This window comes from Marmota monax, unplaced genomic scaffold (genome assembly GCF_021218885.2).
Source record: "Marmota monax isolate L192 unplaced genomic scaffold, Marmota_monax_Labrador192_F-V1.1 WCK01_AAM20220418_F8-fsc00452, whole genome shotgun sequence".
NCBI lineage: Eukaryota > Metazoa > Chordata > Mammalia > Rodentia > Sciuridae > Marmota > Marmota monax.
Window position 1 is genome coordinate 436,235 of NW_026694883.1, and position 20,570 is coordinate 456,804.

The 20,570-nt window shown below is 34.0% G+C and overlaps 1 protein-coding gene across 1 annotated transcript in view; it reads left to right on the plus strand.

The window, feature by feature from the left end:
- LOC124080732 (TBC1 domain family member 5) overlaps positions 1-20,570 on the plus strand; it is a gene marked incomplete at its 3' end in the record, with an annotated part of 424,799 nt that overhangs the window by 359,799 nt on the left and 44,430 nt on the right. The window contains 1 exon segment of the mRNA XM_046426732.2: positions 1,179-1,285. Coding sequence (XP_046282688.2) covers positions 1,179-1,285 — 107 coding nt within the window.

The following is a 20,570-nucleotide window of genomic DNA, read 5'->3' on the forward strand; positions in this document are numbered from 1 at the left end:
AGTGAGTGCTGTTCAAATGAAAACAGATGTATGAAATTATAAGCTGTCAGATCAGCAACAGAAATGAAGATGATAAAGTGGTTCCTTACATAGGTTCTAATTATTCATTTAGCCCAGTTCTGTCTCTTCTCCCCATAGCACTCATGGGACAGGAGAGGAAGAGGAAGCTATAGCAAGAAGTGGCTTTTCCAACAGCAGCAGAAAAAAGGAAACTAAGAATCAAGTATATTTCTGATTAGAAATAATTATTTTTTATTTGCATTTTTTCTATTGAATCAGTTATTTCCCTATGGAATATTTTTCAAGTGACAAGTTCATGAAAAAGATTCAGATACAACTACAGGAAGTAATTGTAAAGTTGTTCACAGTCAATGCTATATGGCGGCAGTCGATATGCCTCACAAACAAGTATAGCTAATGGGCCCAACTATGACAGCAGTGGCAGATAGATTACAAAGAAGCAAAGTAGTTTACATAGACCTGCCTGAAAAGATGTGCTTAATAATTGCACCTATAATTAGGTTGATTTGAAAAAAAATTAAATGACAGTCTGCAGAACACAATTAGACTCATCTATGAAGATTTTGTCACTTTTTTCTCCAATGAAATGCTCATAGATATTCTCTATAAATTTCATTCTACCTTCAGAAAAACAAAGAATTGGGAATTTACTTTTTTAATTTTAAATTTTATAATATTTACATAAGAGAGTAACTATAACTTATAAATTATCAAACATAATTATCAAGGCAAATATTGTTTTATGAGAATTTTTAACTGGTTCTTCCCCATTCATAAGGTTCTTGTTACTAATTTCTAAGCAGAAAAGCAAAATTCATTCAAGCACAGTCCTGTAAATGGTAGTAAGTATGCAAGTTTCTAAGAATTTATATTGCAAACATACACACATAACTGTATCTAAAGCTTTTTTCTCCCAGCACCCCCTGAGGATAAGCACTAGTGTATTAGATTGCTGCTAACAATGCAGTGTGTTGCTTCAAAGGCCATTTGATAAGGATATCTTCTCCTTCCTTTTATCAAATCAGTTGAATTATTGGTTTATTTTCTTTGGCTCTAAGTTGTTATGTTTTATATTTTCAGTAATATAATATAAAATATCTCAACCAATATTGTATTTGAATTCTTCTTTTTCTTTTCTTTTTTTTTTTTTTTTTTAGTGATCTCTAGTAACTACCAGACCTGTCTTGGCCTTCTGATGCATTATCCACTCATCGGGGATGTGCACTCACTGATTCTTAAGGCTCTGTTTCTTAGAGACCCAAAGGTAAGTTTTCACAGTAGGATATGCACAATTTTAAGTTGGGTGAAAAATAGGCCTCTCTGAACATGTTTGATCAAAAATTTCCCATAACAGATGATTTGCCTAGCAATCAAATTTGTCAAACAGTCATAGGCCAAAACTCACATACCTCAATAGCCAGTAATTCAGTGACAATGCAATTTAGAATCAGCGCACACATCTCTTGTATCTCCTAAAATTGTTTGGTCCTCCTGCCTCCTCATCACTCAAGGAAATAGTTGAGCAACTACCTCTCCTTGCAGCCACACTTCATTATCCTTGGTGCCCCTCATAGGGGATGACTTTTATTCAAATAGTATCTCTGGGGCCATATAAAAGTCAGAGAAGTAGATCTGTTAAAAGGACAAGGTCTGTAAGAATTAATGATAAAATGAATCACTGAATTATTTCATGTTGTGAGTATGTATTTTTTACTCTGTGGACTAAGAGTAATCCAATAAAGATTTAAATAGACTTTAACACTAATTTCTCCATTTGAGCGTAAAGCAGTTCATCAAAATTTTCTTCACACTGCAGAGAAAAAGTGTGCTCTTTTACAACTAATGTTATATTTCTTGAAAATAAGAACATTAAATGATCTAAAAAAATCTGTGAATCCTTACTACTTTGGAGCCAAACAAAAATATTGGATGCAGTATAAGAGAGAAAGCTTCAAATCCGATTCTGAGAATGCCAGGTGCTGGATGGTAGTCCCAGCCTTTGGCTTTTTGGCAGCCCTCCCACCACTCATGTTGGCAATTGTTGAACTGTCTGTGAGTCAGTCAGTCTGTCTGTGGATTCCACTGCCAAAGCTCTGTCTGGTCCTTCAAATTTAATATAAATTTTGATTCTAAAGGATTTCTGCCCTTTCCTTGTGCATATTTCCTCAGTGTATTCTTTGACGGACTTAATTTTTTTTTTCTTTATGCTAGTACGTTTTCTTTAGAAATATGAATTTTTATATCATTTCTATTACACCAAGAATTTCACTAAGCATCAGAAATCTATCATTTCTCTGAAACATAAGGAAGCATATTTTTTTCTGGTAAAACTTAAGAGTATGACTATGAAAATATAAAGTTCTTTGCTTATGTTTTTATGTACATATGTATGTGTAAGTTGTGAGAGTATGTACTTTTTGTTTACAAAAAAAAACAACAAGATAATGAAATAGCTTTAAAAAAGAGGTTGCTGGTCAGTTCAGTATGAATTTTGATCTACAAACTTAAGTCCAATGCTTTCCGTTCAGAATTAGAAATTCTTAGAGTGGAAGGAAAAAAAAAAAGCTAAAAGCAGTTTTAATTCCCTGCTTAACGTGATTTGTTTGATTTAACTAAAGGAAGAAATGAATATGTTGTCAAAAACCTATGGGTCTTGGCAATTTTTTTCCTAGCTAAATATGATTGATCTTCTTAGGAATCTCTCATATAATTTCAGAATCTTTATGCCCAGTCCATCACTGTTGACTAATAGAATCTAAGTGCCCTTTCATATTAGTGTGATTTTTATGGAGTAATTTTATCTCAATAAATAGTGCCCATATTATAATAGTTTAATGAATAAAATTCTACAGACATTAAAACTATAGGTTCAATAGAGTTTGAGAGAAAAAATAATAGCATTATTATCTTAAAAAAAGGAATTTCCCCCAAAGTAAAAACGTAGTCAAAATATTGGTGCAAAATATGAAGCCCTAAACTGATATTTCTGAGACATAAGAAATTGGACAGGGTGAGGGAGTCATAATAACAAGACTCATGAGGACAAGTTCATGGAATGATGATATCTACAGGAAAAGTAAAAAAGTTGTATATCTTCAAAGGATTTCTAGCCCATCAAAGTGGTAGTTATAGTCAAATGGTAGTGTAGTAAGTATAGACTCTTTGAAATTAGGAAATTTCAAATGAGAACTCCTGTCCTTGACACAGGTGTTAATGTAAGTCTGTAGTACTGTAGTGTTCTGCAAGGCACCTGAGTTAAGAATTGGGGATCTAGGTCAATCCTTGACTCAGCTTCTGACCATTCTCATTATTTTGGAAAACTCATGCTTGCTGAGCCATTATCATCTTTTTTTGTAATATTTGGAGGTTGAGTGAAGTTGTCTAGGATAACCCACTCTTCCAGAGCTTCTTTCTCTATAAAGAACTGACTTCAAATGAGCTAATACAATCCAATCCAGTGCTACAAAAGTGCAAGTTTAAAAAAAAAAGAAAAAGTTTGCCTATACTATAGAAATCTACAAGTACAATTTTCATTGTAATTGTGGTTAATGATAGTCATAAAAGAGGCCATTTATGCTAAGGAGAATAAAAGAGAAAGTTAATACTAAGACCCCTACCCATATCTTCTAAAAAATCCTGATCCTGTTCTTACTCTTTGCCTCCTGAGGTTTCTATCATGCATCTTACCTTTTCCATAAAATCATTTCCAGGTTCCTTTAGGATATTTCCTTCCCTTCAAGTTTGCACAGCACCTGTGTTTTATCTCTGTTCATATTTGTTCTACCAATCATTTCTCCTTAACACACCTGCTCGGTTTTTAGCACTTAGCTTTGCATATCCTACATATGCTGGGTATTAAGAAAATAACAATAGAATTGATTTCTGCTTCAGATACTGTGCTCCTTTCTAGTATACCACACTGACTTGAATCTAGGTAGACCTCACTCACCCCTGGCATATTTCTGGAACCCACATCCATAGTCCACAAAAGCCATAGCTTCCATTTTTATCAAGATGGTGAATTAGCCCTACAATTTTAACTTAAAAGAGTATCAATAGTTCCTTAATTTCCTTTGTGTTAGAATTATCTGGAAATCTGTTATCACCTTCAGATATTGTGGGACAAAGAAGATATAGCAATGATATACCTCACTTAATTAATATACCTCACTTGGGTTATCACAATTTCAGAAGTATAAAGAGCCTAGACAGTCTAATTTTGTCTTCTCCTTTCATAGTTAAACTGATAATCAGAGTGAAGCTCAGGAGACTTATTAAGTCACAGAGTCAGCAATTGAACTCAGATCCTAGGCCATCTTTCTACACAAGAACTATAGTAGCTTTGTTGTTTTACAACTAGTGGTATCTTGCTTATCTATTTCTCATATAAAGTATTTGTGATAAACATTTATTTGTAGCTATAGTAAGTGAAACTTTTTGTATATAAAGTGGTCCAAGAACTATTTGAAATATGTACTTTATGACAACACTGGATGTCAAATGTCTATTTGTACCATTCTCTACCCTGCACAACATAAATACAGATTCTATACTTAGTTCTTCAGGCCACAATTCTAATTTTCACTTTCTTTTCTTTATCATATTAGAAGTACTGAGCAGATTTCCAGAAACAATCGACTAAATGAAGTTAGAGGGATAGAAGGAGGACAGTCTGAAAAAATATGAAGTGATTAAAAAACATTGTTCTAGCTAGTTGTTCAAATTCAAAAAAAAAAATTTTAAAGCCCAATTAGAAACAAAAGTCATAGAAAATGTGAACATATTGTGTTCCTTAAATAACCAGATGTTCTCTCCTTCCTGAAGGCAGTAAGGGCTAGGAATAAAGGTTTAAAACTATTGTTTTAAGTTAACTGTGAATTTTGCAAATCTGTTTTTACCCTTTAGCAAATAAAATTCTAATACAGAAACAGAAGCAAAGTAATTTTCATTTTTTGGAGCTCTCTTTATTTGTATTGTGTGTTGAAGTGTTAACCTTACTACAAAGACTTATTACAAGTGAAATACAGTACATGGATTACCATTTTAGATTATGCAGTAAGAATTTGACAACCACCATTTGTTTTGAAGATTAGAATATTTAGAAAAAAAATATTTCTGCTAAGTTTTCAAGCATCCATTCTAGCAGTGACTGTTGCTGTTTATAGAAGAAAATTACTAGAAATGACAATTTCATAGTCATTCCTATACATAGAAACACATTATAGAAACATAATGTGCAATGTTCCCATACTTGACCAGTTTCTAATCTTGCTTGTGTTTGGAGTTGTATTAAATTTTTCTTTTTTAAGCTATAAAATGTCTGAAGTTTAAGTTTCAGATTTTATACGTAACTGAATTTTTACTCGTGTCATCCCCAAAATAACCCTGCTAATACATGCAACATTTTTGTCATTGTCTAATAACTTTGGTAAAATATCATATCAGAATTGAAAAGTAGCAAGTATTCAAACCTACTACCAGTGAGGTGACATTGTTAAGAGAATGTTTCTTTCCAGCAAGGCTATTTTGTATAATCTTTTCTGATCTGAGCAGTAAATGACAAACTATCCAGACTGACTCTTTGAGGAGAATACACTGAATTCACTTACTTACTTTCCCTAACATTTCTATTTCTAGTATTTTTCCAATCAACTTTTCATCATGATTTCAGGTTATAGATAGATTCCTTTGTTATTCCTGTTTATTCATCTTTATTTTTCTCCCAGAATGGAGTATATTTTTTTAAATGACATTCTTGGAGAATCATTTATTTTCATGTTTGTTATTGACATGAGGAAAGCTGATTTTTCTTTGTTTTTGAGCTGTATGGATGTCATTCTTTTGTGTCATAGAAAAACCACAAAGTGACTGTTTATTATTTTTGATATTTAGTTATTAGTGACTAATCAGGTATGTTTCCACATCCAACCAGAAATAGACTTATTGACAATAGATTAGCACTTTTTAAAAATCTTAAATTTTATTTCTTAAAAAAAATGGTGGCTATATAATAATGATCTTCAAGGAGTAATATAACAGTATTTATTAAGACAGTATTTGAGATTTATTTATTGTCTTCAAACATTTTTTAATCTAGAATCATGTGTTTCTTAAAACATACTTATAGTTTCTTAGGGTCATTCAACAATTTTAAATTAGTTTTATGGCATTTAGAATTCATTAATTTATTTAACCAGTTCTTACTGTGTGTCTTCTGTGTACCGGGTACTGTTTTAGATGATGTTGATATACAGGTGAACGAAAAAAAGAGATATGGTCTTTATTATAATAAACAAATAACAAATGATTTGACATGTTATATAGGATGCTAATAAAGTATCATTGTGAAAATAACAAGTGGGGTTTGAATTTGGACTCCATGAAGACTTGATTTGTGTATTTGGTCCAAAGTTTCTCTCTGAGGAGAAGGCATTTCCGGTGGAAACTAATGGAGGAAAAGGAACCAGCCAAGCAAAGGATAGAGGGGAACAATGAAGCAAAGTGTCCAAAGTTGAAATGAACTTGGGCTGTTGGTGGAACTGAAAGAAGACCAGTACAACTGGAGTCATGAACCTGTCTGAGATAGGTTGGTGAGCCAGGAAAGGCAGATTATTACTTTGCATCATTACATGGTGATACAGAGTTAAACTCATTCTTAATATCTCATTCAGAAACTCTGAAAAATTTGCTGAATTCGTGTTTATTCCCGATGGTTAAAACATTCTTTTAAAGTACTCTTTCCCTCAGAGTTCTCAGAGGTCATCTTAAATAAGTTCTTCACTTGGCAAGCACATTCACTGATTCAGACCTCTAGCTATCACACAGGTTCCTTCAGTAACCTTATTTTTGACTTTAGGAGACCATGGCCAGGACTCTGAACTCTTAGTTTACTTTACTGAACATAGTTTACTTTATCTATTAAGAGACAATCTTGACTGTCTCTTATGAACATCAGTCTCAGACTCTTTTGCTTCCATTTTTGTCAACATCATGCTGCACTGTGTAATGACAAAAGAACCGCACAGGAGTCTTTCTCGACTACAGAAAGGAGATCTCTACTTGACCAAGGACTAGATCTCCAGCAGCTCTAGCTTAGTGTCTGCCACTTGAGGAAGCCTTAACTTCTGTGTTGATGGGCAAGCCACTTCTTTTCTTGAATTGTAGAATAAGGAAGCTGGACCAAATAAGTTCAGGATCCTCCCAGTTATATTTTAGCAAGATTTAGTTTAATTCAAAAGGTATCTTTTTCTAGTACTTTCTGTAAGCAGATTCATGTGATGAGGACACTGTATGTATCCTACCTATAAAAGTAAATAACAAGTTGTTATGAAAAAAGGAGTTAGAATATTTCAGGAAGAAGAGCTAATTCAGACTTAGAGGGCTTCCTAAGGGAAGAGATATTCCTACAAGGCTTTGAAGAATTTTCTTTGGCCTTGTTACTCCAGCTTCAGAAAATAGGAAGCAGAGCTCTTGGGGATTGCTGAAGGACACAGCTAGGCAGGGCCTGGCAGTACCCTGTCCAGATTCATTCAGTAACCCCCTCAGGGATCTAAAGAATTATTGTCTCTCCCCTCAGTATCTCAAGTGTTTGCAAAAATTAATTATTGAAAGTTCATGAAATATGCAGGAAGTTTTACTAATATTTTACTTGGCATTATTTGTATAATGTTCCAATTTGTGTGTTATTATTCAACATCAATAAATGTTTTGTGTAGCAGTGAAAACTCAATGTTTAGAAAGTCAGTATAACAAAAGGGTCTCATTTTAATGGTTGGTGTTTTGTTTTGTTTTTTAGATTTAGTGGCTATAAGTAGTTGCTCACAGTAACAATATTTGCTGGAAATAAGCATGTCATTGTTTAGCTTTTTAGTCACTCTGGGTAAGTTTAGTGGGCTTTTTGTTTGTTTTTTAATTCTGAGCAACTAAAGAGAGCTATGAAACTTTGTGGAAATTGTTGTCTGTGTGTTTAAAGGAACAGGTTCCCTTACGGATAAACAACTCATTACAGTGGTTATTTTTCCTCAAATAATTTTTAAAGACTTTAAAATTCATGGATTAATTCTTTTCTGATTAACAGTAAGGAAACCAAAAGCTACAAACTCATCTCCTGTTTTGTTTTGTTTGTGTCCTCCCACCCTCCAATATCTTAGAAGTAAGAAAAAATCTAGATGTTTAGGGAGAAATGTTTATTGTAAAGAAACTACTAAAGCTTTTTTAGCTATCAATCTTATGGATATGTGTTCAGAAAGTCAGTATAAACCTCAAATGTGAAAGTATTAAAGGTATTATAGGGAAATGATCATGATGTGCCCCTGAGGTCAAGGAATGAAGTAGCTTTCCAAGTGTGAGTGTGGTGCTCATATGCTAATGATGAATTTTCCAAGTGTCTTAATATGATTTGGAAAAATTCTTTATTTACTTAGTTGTTTTACCTGGTTTTGCAGAGGTGCTTTATACTTCATTTCTTCACATTATTTCTTTCTCCAAAATTCTATTTTAATTAATTTAGCTAATTTTTTTAAAGAGAGAATTTTTTAATATTTATTTTTCAGTTTTCGGTGGACACACATCTTTATTTTATTTTTATGTGGTGCTGAGGATCGAACCCAGCACCCAGCGCATGCCAGGCGAGCGCATTACCACTTGAGCCACATCCTCAGCCCAGCTAAATTTTTTTTAAAACTCCTATATTGATAGCATGTAAAATCTCTCAGATGTCTTGATTAAAGCATGTAAAGAAAGATGAAAGAATTTGTAGCAAGGGAAAGGAACATTTACTTGTTTTCTTTTTTAGTTTTCACTCAGATCTGGGATTTTCATAGGGTTTGAAGCAAATACTAACCCTACAGACCCCATTGCATCCATCTCTATAGTAAAAATTCTCCAAGAACACCTAAAATTTATGAAAACAGAATTTAACTCTGTCATTAATCTTCCATATGAAAAGATAAAACAAGATTTGAATCCTTTTTTTTTAAATATACAAATGCAGCTTCTTTCAATTAGATTTTTAAAAAGAGCTGATTAACATTAAAGAAGCTAGAAATTTTATTAAACCTTGGCAGAATTAGTTCTGAAATGAATACCATACTTTAGCAAGGCCACTAACAATCTCCTCCTTCCACTCAGTTGTATGTCTCTTTACATACATGTATGTCTCACATTCACAAAATATTTAATGAAGATTTCTAAACATGAGAGAAACATAGCCAACCACATTATTGTTGGTAAAAAATAATGTTTTAGGAAGAACAAAAATGCCATTATAAGTATCAAATATATTTTATTTCATTTCTCATTTTAAAATTCTATTGTTTAGCTGGGCACAACGGTGTATGCCTATAATCCCAGCAACTTGAAAGACAGAGGTAGGTGGATTGCAAGGTCAAGGCCTGACTCAGGAATTTTGGAAGACCCTGTCTCAAAATTCAAAGGGCTGGGGATGTAGCTCAATGAAAAAAGTGACTGCGTTAATTCACGGTACCAAAAAAAAAAAAAAATGTTGTGCATATGTTATTTGATGTATAAAATAGATTATTACAAGTGGTACAGACAGGTGATTTTTAAATAAATGAATATACATTTATATCAAAGATGCAAGCCCCCCTAATTTTTAGTAGCAAAAGAATAATCATAAAAAGTTGAGAGACCCTCTGCTCTTGATCAGTGGCTCCTGAAACTGATCCAGGTGATGCTAATGCTTAGCTAGAATAAGAATCCTAAGACTGGCCCCCTAGTACACACACAGCTGTTCCTTGGTCACAGCCATTACCAAGGCTAGCTAGGAAAGACACAGAACTTACCCTCTCCTGTGATAAGGGAATTCACCTGAATTCCTCAGATAAAACAGGTGTTTTATGCCCTGGGGTCTTGAGTTTTACTGAGAAGTCTACCTATGTTTTTTAACAGTGTTTTTGTAACCTGGATCCATTACATACTTCTTGGTTTTCTGATGCTAAAAATAAATATTTTTAGAAATTTAAAGGTATTGTAAACATTCAGTTTTAGGAATATTGTATATTTTTTTAAATTTCTTTCAGATTGGTTAAGACTCTAGAGATCATGTAATTATACTTTATTTTCTCCTGAGGCCTGATGAGAGTGAGGTGAAATACCCAAAATATCTGAATTCAAAGGCAGAGCCAAGACCCATCCCCCTGGCTCCTGCTCCCATCTGGAGCTAATTCTCTTCTTCCTTGGCCTCCTTCTGATTCCTAGTGTATGGTGTTCTGATTACTCCCATACTCACCACTTCCCCTAATCTCAAATGGCCACAGAGAGTTGGGTAAGCTCTTTGGTTTTATGCAGGGAACATAATACAGTACACTTCAACTTGATTGTCCTACAGCCGGTTGTTTACTTCTGCTTCTTATTTGCTCATGGTTGAAATACTGAATTTGAAAATTGGTATCTTATCACCATAACCACTTCACCAAGTCTGGCCTTGAGGTTCCTAAGGAGGACCACTCAGTAAGATTGATGGGGAAAACATAATTTTTATTCTCTAATAAAATTGTTCTTTGAGTTTTTTCTTTAACTAGGTGGCTACAGGTGGTTGCCACCCATGTGTGAGACAAGAAAACAAAAGTAGTAAGATAGAAAATGAGAGGAAACCAGTCAAGCCAGCCAATTCAGAGGTTAAGAGTAATAGTGCAAACTGAAGGGGAAGAGGGGAATAATATGGATATATGCAAATTAGGTAACCCAAAGGGGAAAAAGTCACCTTGGACAACTTTTCTTCTAGAAGTTAAAATATGTGTGTTTATTACAATGATTGTTCTGTTTTCTTGTTTTGGTGGATTAGTAAGTTGACCAAATGCTATAGCAAATGAAAATATTTGGTTCCCATGGCTTAATGCAGTGGATGTTTAGTTTTTACACAAGTGACAGATTGTAATTTGGGGTGAGAAAGTCTTAGAGTAACACAATTTTTTAGGCTTCTTCCTGCTGTTAACTTCAACCTCAGCTTTACAGGTTGCTCTGTACATGGACATCCCCAACTGGATGAGAAACTAGCATGAAGGATCATGCATGGGAAGGTTTTATGGTCAGGCCTGCAGGTGTCAAGCACCACTCTCATTCACATTCCATAGGTCAGAACTCAATCTTATGGCTACACCTACCCAAACAAGCCTTTCAAATTGTAGTTAACTATGTGTTCAGAAAGAAGAGGAAGCAGGTTTGGTGAGATCCAGTGGCTATCCTTAAAAATGGAAATGTCTTGTCCCTTAATCTCTGTTGCTCATCAAGAGAGCTTTGTCAAAGGGAAAAGCTAAAATCACAGAGAAAACTTGTGACCTCATGATCTGAAAAATCTGATTTTGTCAGTACTCTCCAAAAACTAAGCCATCATGAAGAGACAGACCCCAGAGTGAACTTATAAGGCTGCTGTTTAAAGTCAGTCTATCTTTGTTAGTCTTCAGTGGTGAAACAGCCACAAGATTGACAGTCTCATTTCTCTATGACCACCCCATTTACTTCCTGGTGGCAGACTGCTGTGGTCTGAATGTTCATGTCCCCTCAATTCATATATTGAAATTCCTAACCCATAATGGATGATATTAGGAAGTAGAGCTTTTGGAAGATGGTAGTTAAGATTCATGCACTCATAAAAAACACCCCAGACAAGTAGCTCACCTTTTCTACCATGTGAGCATATAGCAAGAAGATACCAAATAGGAATCAACTGTCTAGTGTCTTAATCTTAGAATATCCAGCCTTCAGAATTGTGAGAAGCAAATTTCTACTGTTTATAAGCCACCCCATTCATGGTATTTTATTATAGCACTCCAAACAGACTAAGACACAGACCTACATTGGAGGCCACATCATTATCAAATCATTTACAGTAAGGAAAAGAACCTTGATTCATCTGACCAGTATATTTACTGATGTATGTGAAAAACTCAAATCAGAATCACACATCATCTTGGAAAACTTGGTATCAAATGGATGCTGATGGGCAGGCACATTTAGTAAAAGCTGACTGTGAAATCTTTACATAACTGCTTCACATAAAGGTAGTATGGAAAAGTACCATCTGTTAGCCACTAAATTAGGCTCTGTCCCAGTGACTCTACTCGTATGTCTTACTCTTTGACTCTGCTTTTCTCTGCTTCCTTGGCAACTTTCTTTTGGTGGCTCTCTCCTTTCTTTAAATACATATTAAATATATGAGGGATGTAGTCAAGTCTTGCTAATCTGGAAACCACTTGGTTTCTTGAGGAAGGCTTTGTATTTCTCTGCCCAGAAGTGCTGTAATTAATTTCATAGTTTGATTGTCCCACAGTTCTGGGCACACTTCATATTTATCCCCAATCATTAATAAAATTGATTTCTGAAGAGACAACTGGAAATAACTGTCCCCTCTCCCCCACTCACCTCTTGTAGGGATACCCACACTTCAACATCTTTTTACTACTTGGTTGCTTCAGTAAATCAAGAAAAATTTCAATTTTCAGGTTTTTCTCTACATCCTATCACTGTCATTCTTTTTTTTTTGGGGGGGGGGGGACAGTTCCTTCAAGTTTATCCTTTGTTGTGTTTATTGAAAATGTGTTGAGGAGATATAAACTGATGAAGTTTAGACTCACGTTTCACAAAATTATCAGCCCTCAGCCTTTCCATCATCATGTTAGATATAGGAGCTGTTAGTGATTTGGTTCTTTCTGGTCTTTTATTGAGGTTCCCACTGCAGTGAAGTACCTTATTTATCACTTCTCTATTTTTTTTTCTACAACAACAGTGATAAAAATAGAGTATTTCAAAGTTACTCCATTAAAGAGGACATTGTCTGGTGCTTTTGTGGTTTGAACTGTCTTTGAGGAAAAGTACCAACTGGGAAAATTTGAAGAAGGCAGAGAAATGACAGAAATAGTTGTAGTTATCTTCATAAACTCAGGAAAGAGATAAACCCTTTACCAACTAGTATCTGGAGAAACCCAGCCAGCTTGTTTTATAAAAAATTCTAATAAAGTGTACCTATTATATATCCTTTATAAAATGACCCACTGACAAGAAAATCAGCTATTGAGATAACTACTTAATACTTAATTGATAATATCTTACTTGAACTCTCTTATTTGAATGTCTTTTCATTTGAGTCCTAGAGAGAAGCCAATTATAGAGGAAACAGGATTAGGAAAAAAAACCTAAAATTTAAGCTAATTTTGAATATTTAAGTATATATCTTTGATTAAACTAATAGGAGATGTCATTATCAAGAGGTAATAGTTTGGTGCCCTAAAGGATTTCATCATATTTCATGTGTATTTGTATATGTACACATTTTTATTAAAATTAATATAATATTCCAGCAGCCATTCTTTTGGTGTGGGAAAACACACGGTAAAATATAAATAATATGAGCATTTTGTTTTCGTCTTCACTTCTTTTGTTTCCTTCCTTCATTCTTCCTTTTTTAAGGAAGTATAAAATGTAGGTGATAACTTCAAGAAATATTTAACAAAGATTGTCAACATGGCTTGGTAAATAATTAGCTGTGGACAGTGAACTATCAGTTGCCTTTCTCGGGTATCCAACTATTGTCTGACTTTGTGGGAAAATGTACAGGTGAGCAAGTTTGCCGATAGAAGAAGGGTGTTGGGTAATGAGTTGATTTGAGAAAGTTATGGGATATCCAATTAGATATATCCAGAGGGCAACTGGGAATGTGTGTCTAGCACTCAAAGGAGGGATCTGGACCAGATATAGAATTAGGAGTCTTAGAATATGAATTTTAGTTGTAATTTCTAGTGGCATTATATGTGTAGATTAGAGAGAAAATAAGAGACTTGTAATAGTCAAGGCAAAAATTAAGAGGAGGTCTGAATTCAGTGAGGTCATAAACTAAACGGAAAGTGGGCTCACCATATGAGTCTATTAAAGAGACAGGTAACAGAAATCGCTCAGAACAAGGCTTTACTTTTTCCATGTCCTAGGCTTGGGATTCTGTCCAGAAGGAAGTCTGAACTGTTGATGCCAAAGACAGAGGTTGGTTTTTGTGTAGAGGTGGTAGTGTAGAGATGAATAGGGGGAGAATTGGACAAGAAGAATTGAAGATTGAGCATATATTTAGACTACCACAAAGAATCACTACCAGATTTGGAAGATTGTGTGTGTGTGTGTGTGTGAGCTTGCACTTGAATGTGTGTGTGATGCATTTGGTGCCATTTAAAGTTTCTAGGTGACCTTCAAGCATCAGCCTTGTGGCATCTGAACTCTCAGTTCTTCAAAGGCCTGTGAGAAAAGAGTCAGTCTTACAAGAAGTCCAAAGTTTGGCTAAACAAAGTATAACACTTTGGGGTCCTGGGGTGTGTTGGGGGGGGGGGTTATGTGTGTGTGTACATTTACATGTTTCTTTTTAATGACTTGATTGAGATGTACTTTATACACTAATAAAATACTTTCATTTAAAACATACAATCCAATGGATTTTATTATATTCCCAAAGTTGTACAAGCATCACCATAATCTAATTTTAGAACACATTCTTTGCCCCCCAAAAGAAACCATTTACCTATTAGCAATCATTCCTCACTCATCTGCCTCCAACTAAAATTCCTTTCTACCCCTCTACCCCCAACCCCAGGTAACCTCTGTCCTATTTTCTCTCTCTATAGATTTGACTAATCTGAATATTTTGTGTAAATGAGATACAATATGGGATCTTTTGTGACTGACTTCTTCAGTTTAGCATAGTGTTTTTGAATATATGCATCTTGTATCATGTCTCAGAACTTAATTCCTTTTCAATGCCAAATATCGCATTATAGATAAACCACATTTTATTTATCTACTGTCAGTTGATAGACATTTGAATTGTTTCTGCTCTAGCTATCATGAATGGTACTGCTGTGAACATTTCCTATACAGGATTTTGAGTGGACATATATTCTCATTTCTCTGGAGTTCTTACCTAGGCATGGAATTGCTCTGTCATGTGGTAACTCTATATTTAACAATTTGAAGAACTGCCAAACTATTTCAGAGTAGATCCATATCTTACATTCTTACCAGCAATGTATGAGGGTGCCAATTTCTGCACATTCCTGCCAACCTTGGTTATATCTGTCTTTATGTGCATGCACGCGCGCGCACACACACACACAGATTCTGTGCATGAAACAGTATCTCATAGTAGTTTAGATTTCCATTTTCCTAATGACCAACAACATTTCATATGTTTATTAACCATTTATAGATCTTTACTGAAGAAATCTGTTTTTAGGTTCTTTGCCCATTTTAATTTTTTTATTTATTACTAAGTTGTAAGTGTCCTTTGTATGCACTGGATATAAGATGTTTACTAGAGGGGTTGGGGATGTGGCTCAAGTGGTAACACGCTCGCTTGGTATGTATGCGGCCTGGGTTCGATCCTCACACCACATACAAACAAAGATGTTGTGTCCGCTGGCAAAATGTTAAAAAAAAAAAAAAAAGATGTTTACTAGACACAAGATTTGCAGATATTTTCATCTTTGAGTTATCTTTTCAATTTCTTTTTTCTTTTTTTTTTACTTATAGCTTTGTTTTTAATTAGTATATTTTGAATATATATAAAAGTGAATTCACTGTGTAATGTTCATAGGAAAGTTTGGTCAGATTCATTCTGTTGTCCTTCCTTTCCCTGTCCCTACTCCCTCCCCCTCTACCCCTTTCTGTACTCTACTGATCCTCTTTTTCTTTTTCTTTTTCTTTTTTTTAGAGAGAGATAGATTCAGAAGAAAGAGAGAGAATTTTTTAATATTTATTTTTCAGTTTTCGGGGGACACAACATCTTTATTTCATTTTTATGTGGTGCTGAGTATCGAACCCTGTGCCCCGCACATGCCAGGCAAGCGTGTTACCACTTGAGCCACATCCCCAGCCCCGTACTGATCCTCTTGTCTATATTCATGGAGTCTTCTACCACCTGCTTTTTTGTTTTCTTTGTTCTTATTTTCCTCTAGCTTCCACATATGACAGAAGATTTCAACCCTTGACTTTATGGGTCTGGTATATTTCACTTAGCATGATATTCTCCATTTCCATCTATTTTAACAGCAAATGCCATAATTTATTCTTCTTTATGAATGACTAACACTTCATTGTGTATATATACCATTTTTTCCTTAACCATTCATTCATCTATTAACAGGCATATCTATTAACAGTTCCATAGTTTGGCTATTGTAAATTGTGCTTCTGTAAACATGGATGTGGCTGTATCTGGATTGTATGCTGATTTTATCTCTTGTGGATGTATACCAAGGAATGGGATAGCTGAATCATATGGTGGTTCCATTCCTAGCTTTTTGAGGGATCTCCGTATTACTTTCCAAACAGGCTGTACTAATTTACAGTCCTACTAACAATGCATAAGTGTATCTTCTTCCTTACATTCTTACCAATGTATATTATTATTTGTGTTTTTGACATTTGCCTTTCTGACTGGAGTGAGATGAATTCTCAATTTACTTTTTATTTGCATTTCCCTGATTGCTAGAGATGTTGAACATTTTTTAATATATTTATTGGTTGTTTTTGTTTCTGCTTTTGAGGAGTGTCTGTCTAATGATTTCGCCCATTTGCTAATTGGTTTATTTGTGTGTGGGGGGGGGCTGTTGTTTTGTTTGTTTGTTTGGGTTTTTTTTTTTTTGGTGTTAAGTTGGGGGTTTTTTGTTTGTTTTTTAGTTCTTTATATATTCTGGCTGTTAATCCCTTATCTGAGAAGCAAGTGGCAAAGATCTTCTCCAATTCTGTAGGCTCTCTCTTCATGCTCTTGTTTCCTTTGCTGTGCAGAAGGTTTTTAATTTGATATTGTCCCACTTACTGATTCTTGGTTTTATTTCTTATGCTTTAGAATTTTTGTTAAAGAAGTCAGTGCTTGTGCCAATATGTTGGAGTGTTAAATTTACATTTCCTTCTAGCAGTGGTAGAGACTCTGGGATAATTCCTGTGAATTTGATCCACTTTGATTTTTTATGGAGGATGAGATAGAGGCTGTAGTTTCATTCTTCCACATATAGATATCCAGTTTTCCCAGAGTCATTTGTTAAAAGGCTGTCTTTTTTCCAAGGTATGTTTTTGGCATCTTGGTAAAGTATCAGATGACTGTTATCTGTGTGGATTTGTCTCTGTCTTTTCTGTTCCACAGGTCTGTATGTCTATTTTAGTGCCAATACCATGCTGGTTTTGTTACTATAGCTCTGTACTATCATGTGAGTTGCTATGTTGTAGTGCCTCCAGCATTGCTGTTCTTGCTCAGGATTTATTTGTCTATTCTGGGTCTCTTATTTTTCCAAATGAATTCAAGGATTGTTCTTTCTAGATCTCTGAAGAATTTATTGGTATTTTAATTGGTATTGCATTGAATCTGTATAACACTTTTGTAGTATGACCCTTCTGATAATATTAATTCTGCCCATCCAAAAACATGAATAGTCTTCTAAAGTCTTCTTCAATATTTATCTTCAGTATTCTGTAGGTTTCATTGGAGAGGTCTTTTACCTCCTTGGTTACATTTATTCCTAAGTTTTGTTTTGTTAGATTATTAGGATGGAATGCTTTTTCTAATTTCTTTTTCAGCAGATTTATTATTGTGGTATTGGAAAGCAATTGATTTGTGTATGTTTATCTTGTATCCTGCTACTTTACTAAATTTATGTATCAGTTCCAGAAGCCCCTGGTGGAGTATTTTGGGTCTTCCAAATATAAAATCATGTCATCAGCAAACAGAGATAATTTGACTTGTTTGTTTGTTTCTGTTTGTACCTCTTTAATTTCCTTCTCTCACCAAATTTCTCTAGCTTGAGTTTCATCAACTATGTTGAATAGAAGTGGTGAGAGTGGACATGTTTGTTTTGTTCCTGATTTTTAGAGGAAATACTTTGTTTTCCTTCATTTGGTTATGATGTTGGCCTTGGGTTTCTCATGTATAGCCTTTACAATGTTGGGGTAAGTTCCCTCTATTCCTAGTTTCTCTAGTATTTTAAACATGAATGGCTGTGGATTTTGTTAAATGCTTTTTGCTTCAATTGAGACAATCATGCAATTCTTATCCTTAATCCTGTTTATGTGTTAAAGTACATTTTTTTGATTTGCATATGTTAAACCACCCTTATATCCCTGGAGTAAAACCCATTTGATAATTTTTCACTATCTTCTTAATCTGTTTTTGAATGTGACTTGCCAATATTTTAGAATTTTTTTCATCTATGTTCATAAAGGATATTGGTCTGAAGTTGGTGTTTTTGTTTTGTTTGGGGTTGTTGGGGGGGGGGTTCTTTTTAGTTATACATGACAGAAGAATCTATTTTGACATATTTTTACAAGCATGGAATAGATCTCTGAAATTTTCTTTATTTCTCATTTTGGTATAAGGGTAACACTGGCTTCATAGAATGAATTTGGTTATGTTTCCTCCCTTTTCATGGATTAATTTGAGGAGGATTGGCATTAGTTATTTAAAGGTCTGTTACAACTTGGCTGAGAATCCATCTGGTCTTGGGCTTTTGTTTATTAGAAAGTTTTTAATAGCTTTTTCAGTTTCAATACTTGATATATACTGTGTACATTTTCTGTATCCTCATGGTTCAATTTTGGGTAGGTCGTGTGTCTAGGAATTGTCAGTATCTTCAAGATTTTCTAACCTTTTGGAGTATAAATTTTCAAAATACTTTTTAATGATCCCCTGGATTTCAGTAGTGTCTATGGTTATATATCCTTTTTCATCTCTAATTTTGTAGTTTGAATTTTCGCTCGCTTCTCTTTTGGTTAGTTTGGCTAAGGATTTATCCATCTTTTTTATCCTTTCAAAGAACCAATTCTTTGTTTCAATTGTCCTTTGTATTGTTTTTCTTTTCATTCTCAATTTTATTATTTTGAGCTTTATTTTAATTATTTTCTCTTTTCTTCTGATTTTTGGTTTTAGTTCTTCTTTTTCCTCAGGTATTGAGGTGTAACATTTAGATTATTTATTTGATATCATTTAATTTTTTAATGGAGGAACTTGGTGCTATAAACTTTACCCTTAGACCTATCTTCATACTGTCCCAGAGATTTTGATGTTATATCTCTGTTCTCATTTGTTTCTGAGTATATTTTTATTTTTCCCCTGATTTCTTCTGTTATCCAATCCTCATTCAAAAGAGTATTACTTATTATCCAAGTGTTGGAATGAATGATTTCAGTTTTTTGTCTTGTCATTGATTTCTTATCTCTATTTTTTTATGTTTGCTAAAATTTGTTTCATGACCAAAAGTACGATCTATTTTAGAGAATATTCTGTGTGCTACTGAGATGAAAGTAAATTCAGTTGTCCATGGATGAAATATTCTATAGATGTCTGTTAGGTCCATTTGATTAGTAGTATTTGTTAGTTTTAAAGAATCTGAGTTTTATGTCTAAATGACGTATATCTACCAGTGAGAGATGTATGTCAAAATCACCCAGTAGTATTGTATTGTGATCTGTTTGGTTCTTAATGCTGAACAGTGTTTGTTTCATATACATAGATATGACATTGTTTGGGGTATAAATAGTTAAAATCATAATGTCGTGTTTTTCCTTGTCTCTTCTGATTAATTTTGGCTTGAAGTCTACTTTATCTGATGAAAATAGTTACTCCTGCTGGCTTTCAGTTTCCATTTGCTTGGAATATCATTTCTTTTTCTTTCATCTTCAGTCTGTGGATGTCTTTGTCTGTAAAGTGTTTGACACATGGTTGGGTCTTGTTTTTTAACAAGTCTGTCACTCTGTGTCTTTTGATGGAAATGTTTAGAAGGTTTACATTCAGTGTTATTATAAAGAGATTATTTTTCATTTCCTGCCATTTTGATTTATTTCTAGAGCTTAATTCAGACTTGATTCTCCTTTGACTAGTCTACTATAATTCATCCCTATGCTAGTTTTCATTTGATTTTTTTTCATTTCTTCTGTATGAAATATTTCATTGAGTGTGTTTTGTAATGCAGGCTTAGTGGTTATGAATTCTTTCAGATTCTGCTTATCATGGAAGGTCTTTAGTTTGTCTTCAACTGTGAAAGATAATTTTGCGATGTGTAGCAATCTTTGTTGGTACTCATTTTCTTTCATGGCATGGTATGTATTGTTCTAAGCCATTCTGGTTTTGGGGGTCTGGGTCAGTAAATCAGTTGAAATCCAATTGGTTTACCTCTAAATGTGACCTGCTATTTTTCTCTTGCAGGTTTTAAAATTCTATATTTACGTATTAGGCATTTTCATTATAATGTGTCTTGGAGAAGATCTTTTTTCATTCTGTTTGGAATTCCATATGCCTCATTTACTTGTATTTTAATCTTCAAAAATTTGGAATTTTTTAAAAGATTTCATTGAAAATATGGTGCATCCCCTTAGTTTCTATTTTGGAGCCTTTATCTACACCAGTGATTCTTAAATTTGGTCTCTTGATTTCTTGGATATTTTGCTTATGGTCTTCTAACATCTTTTCTTTATAGTTGGCTTTATTTTCAAGATTATATACTTTGTCTTTCAGGCCTGAAAGTCTTATTTTTAAAGTTGTCTACTCTATGGATGATGCTTTGTAT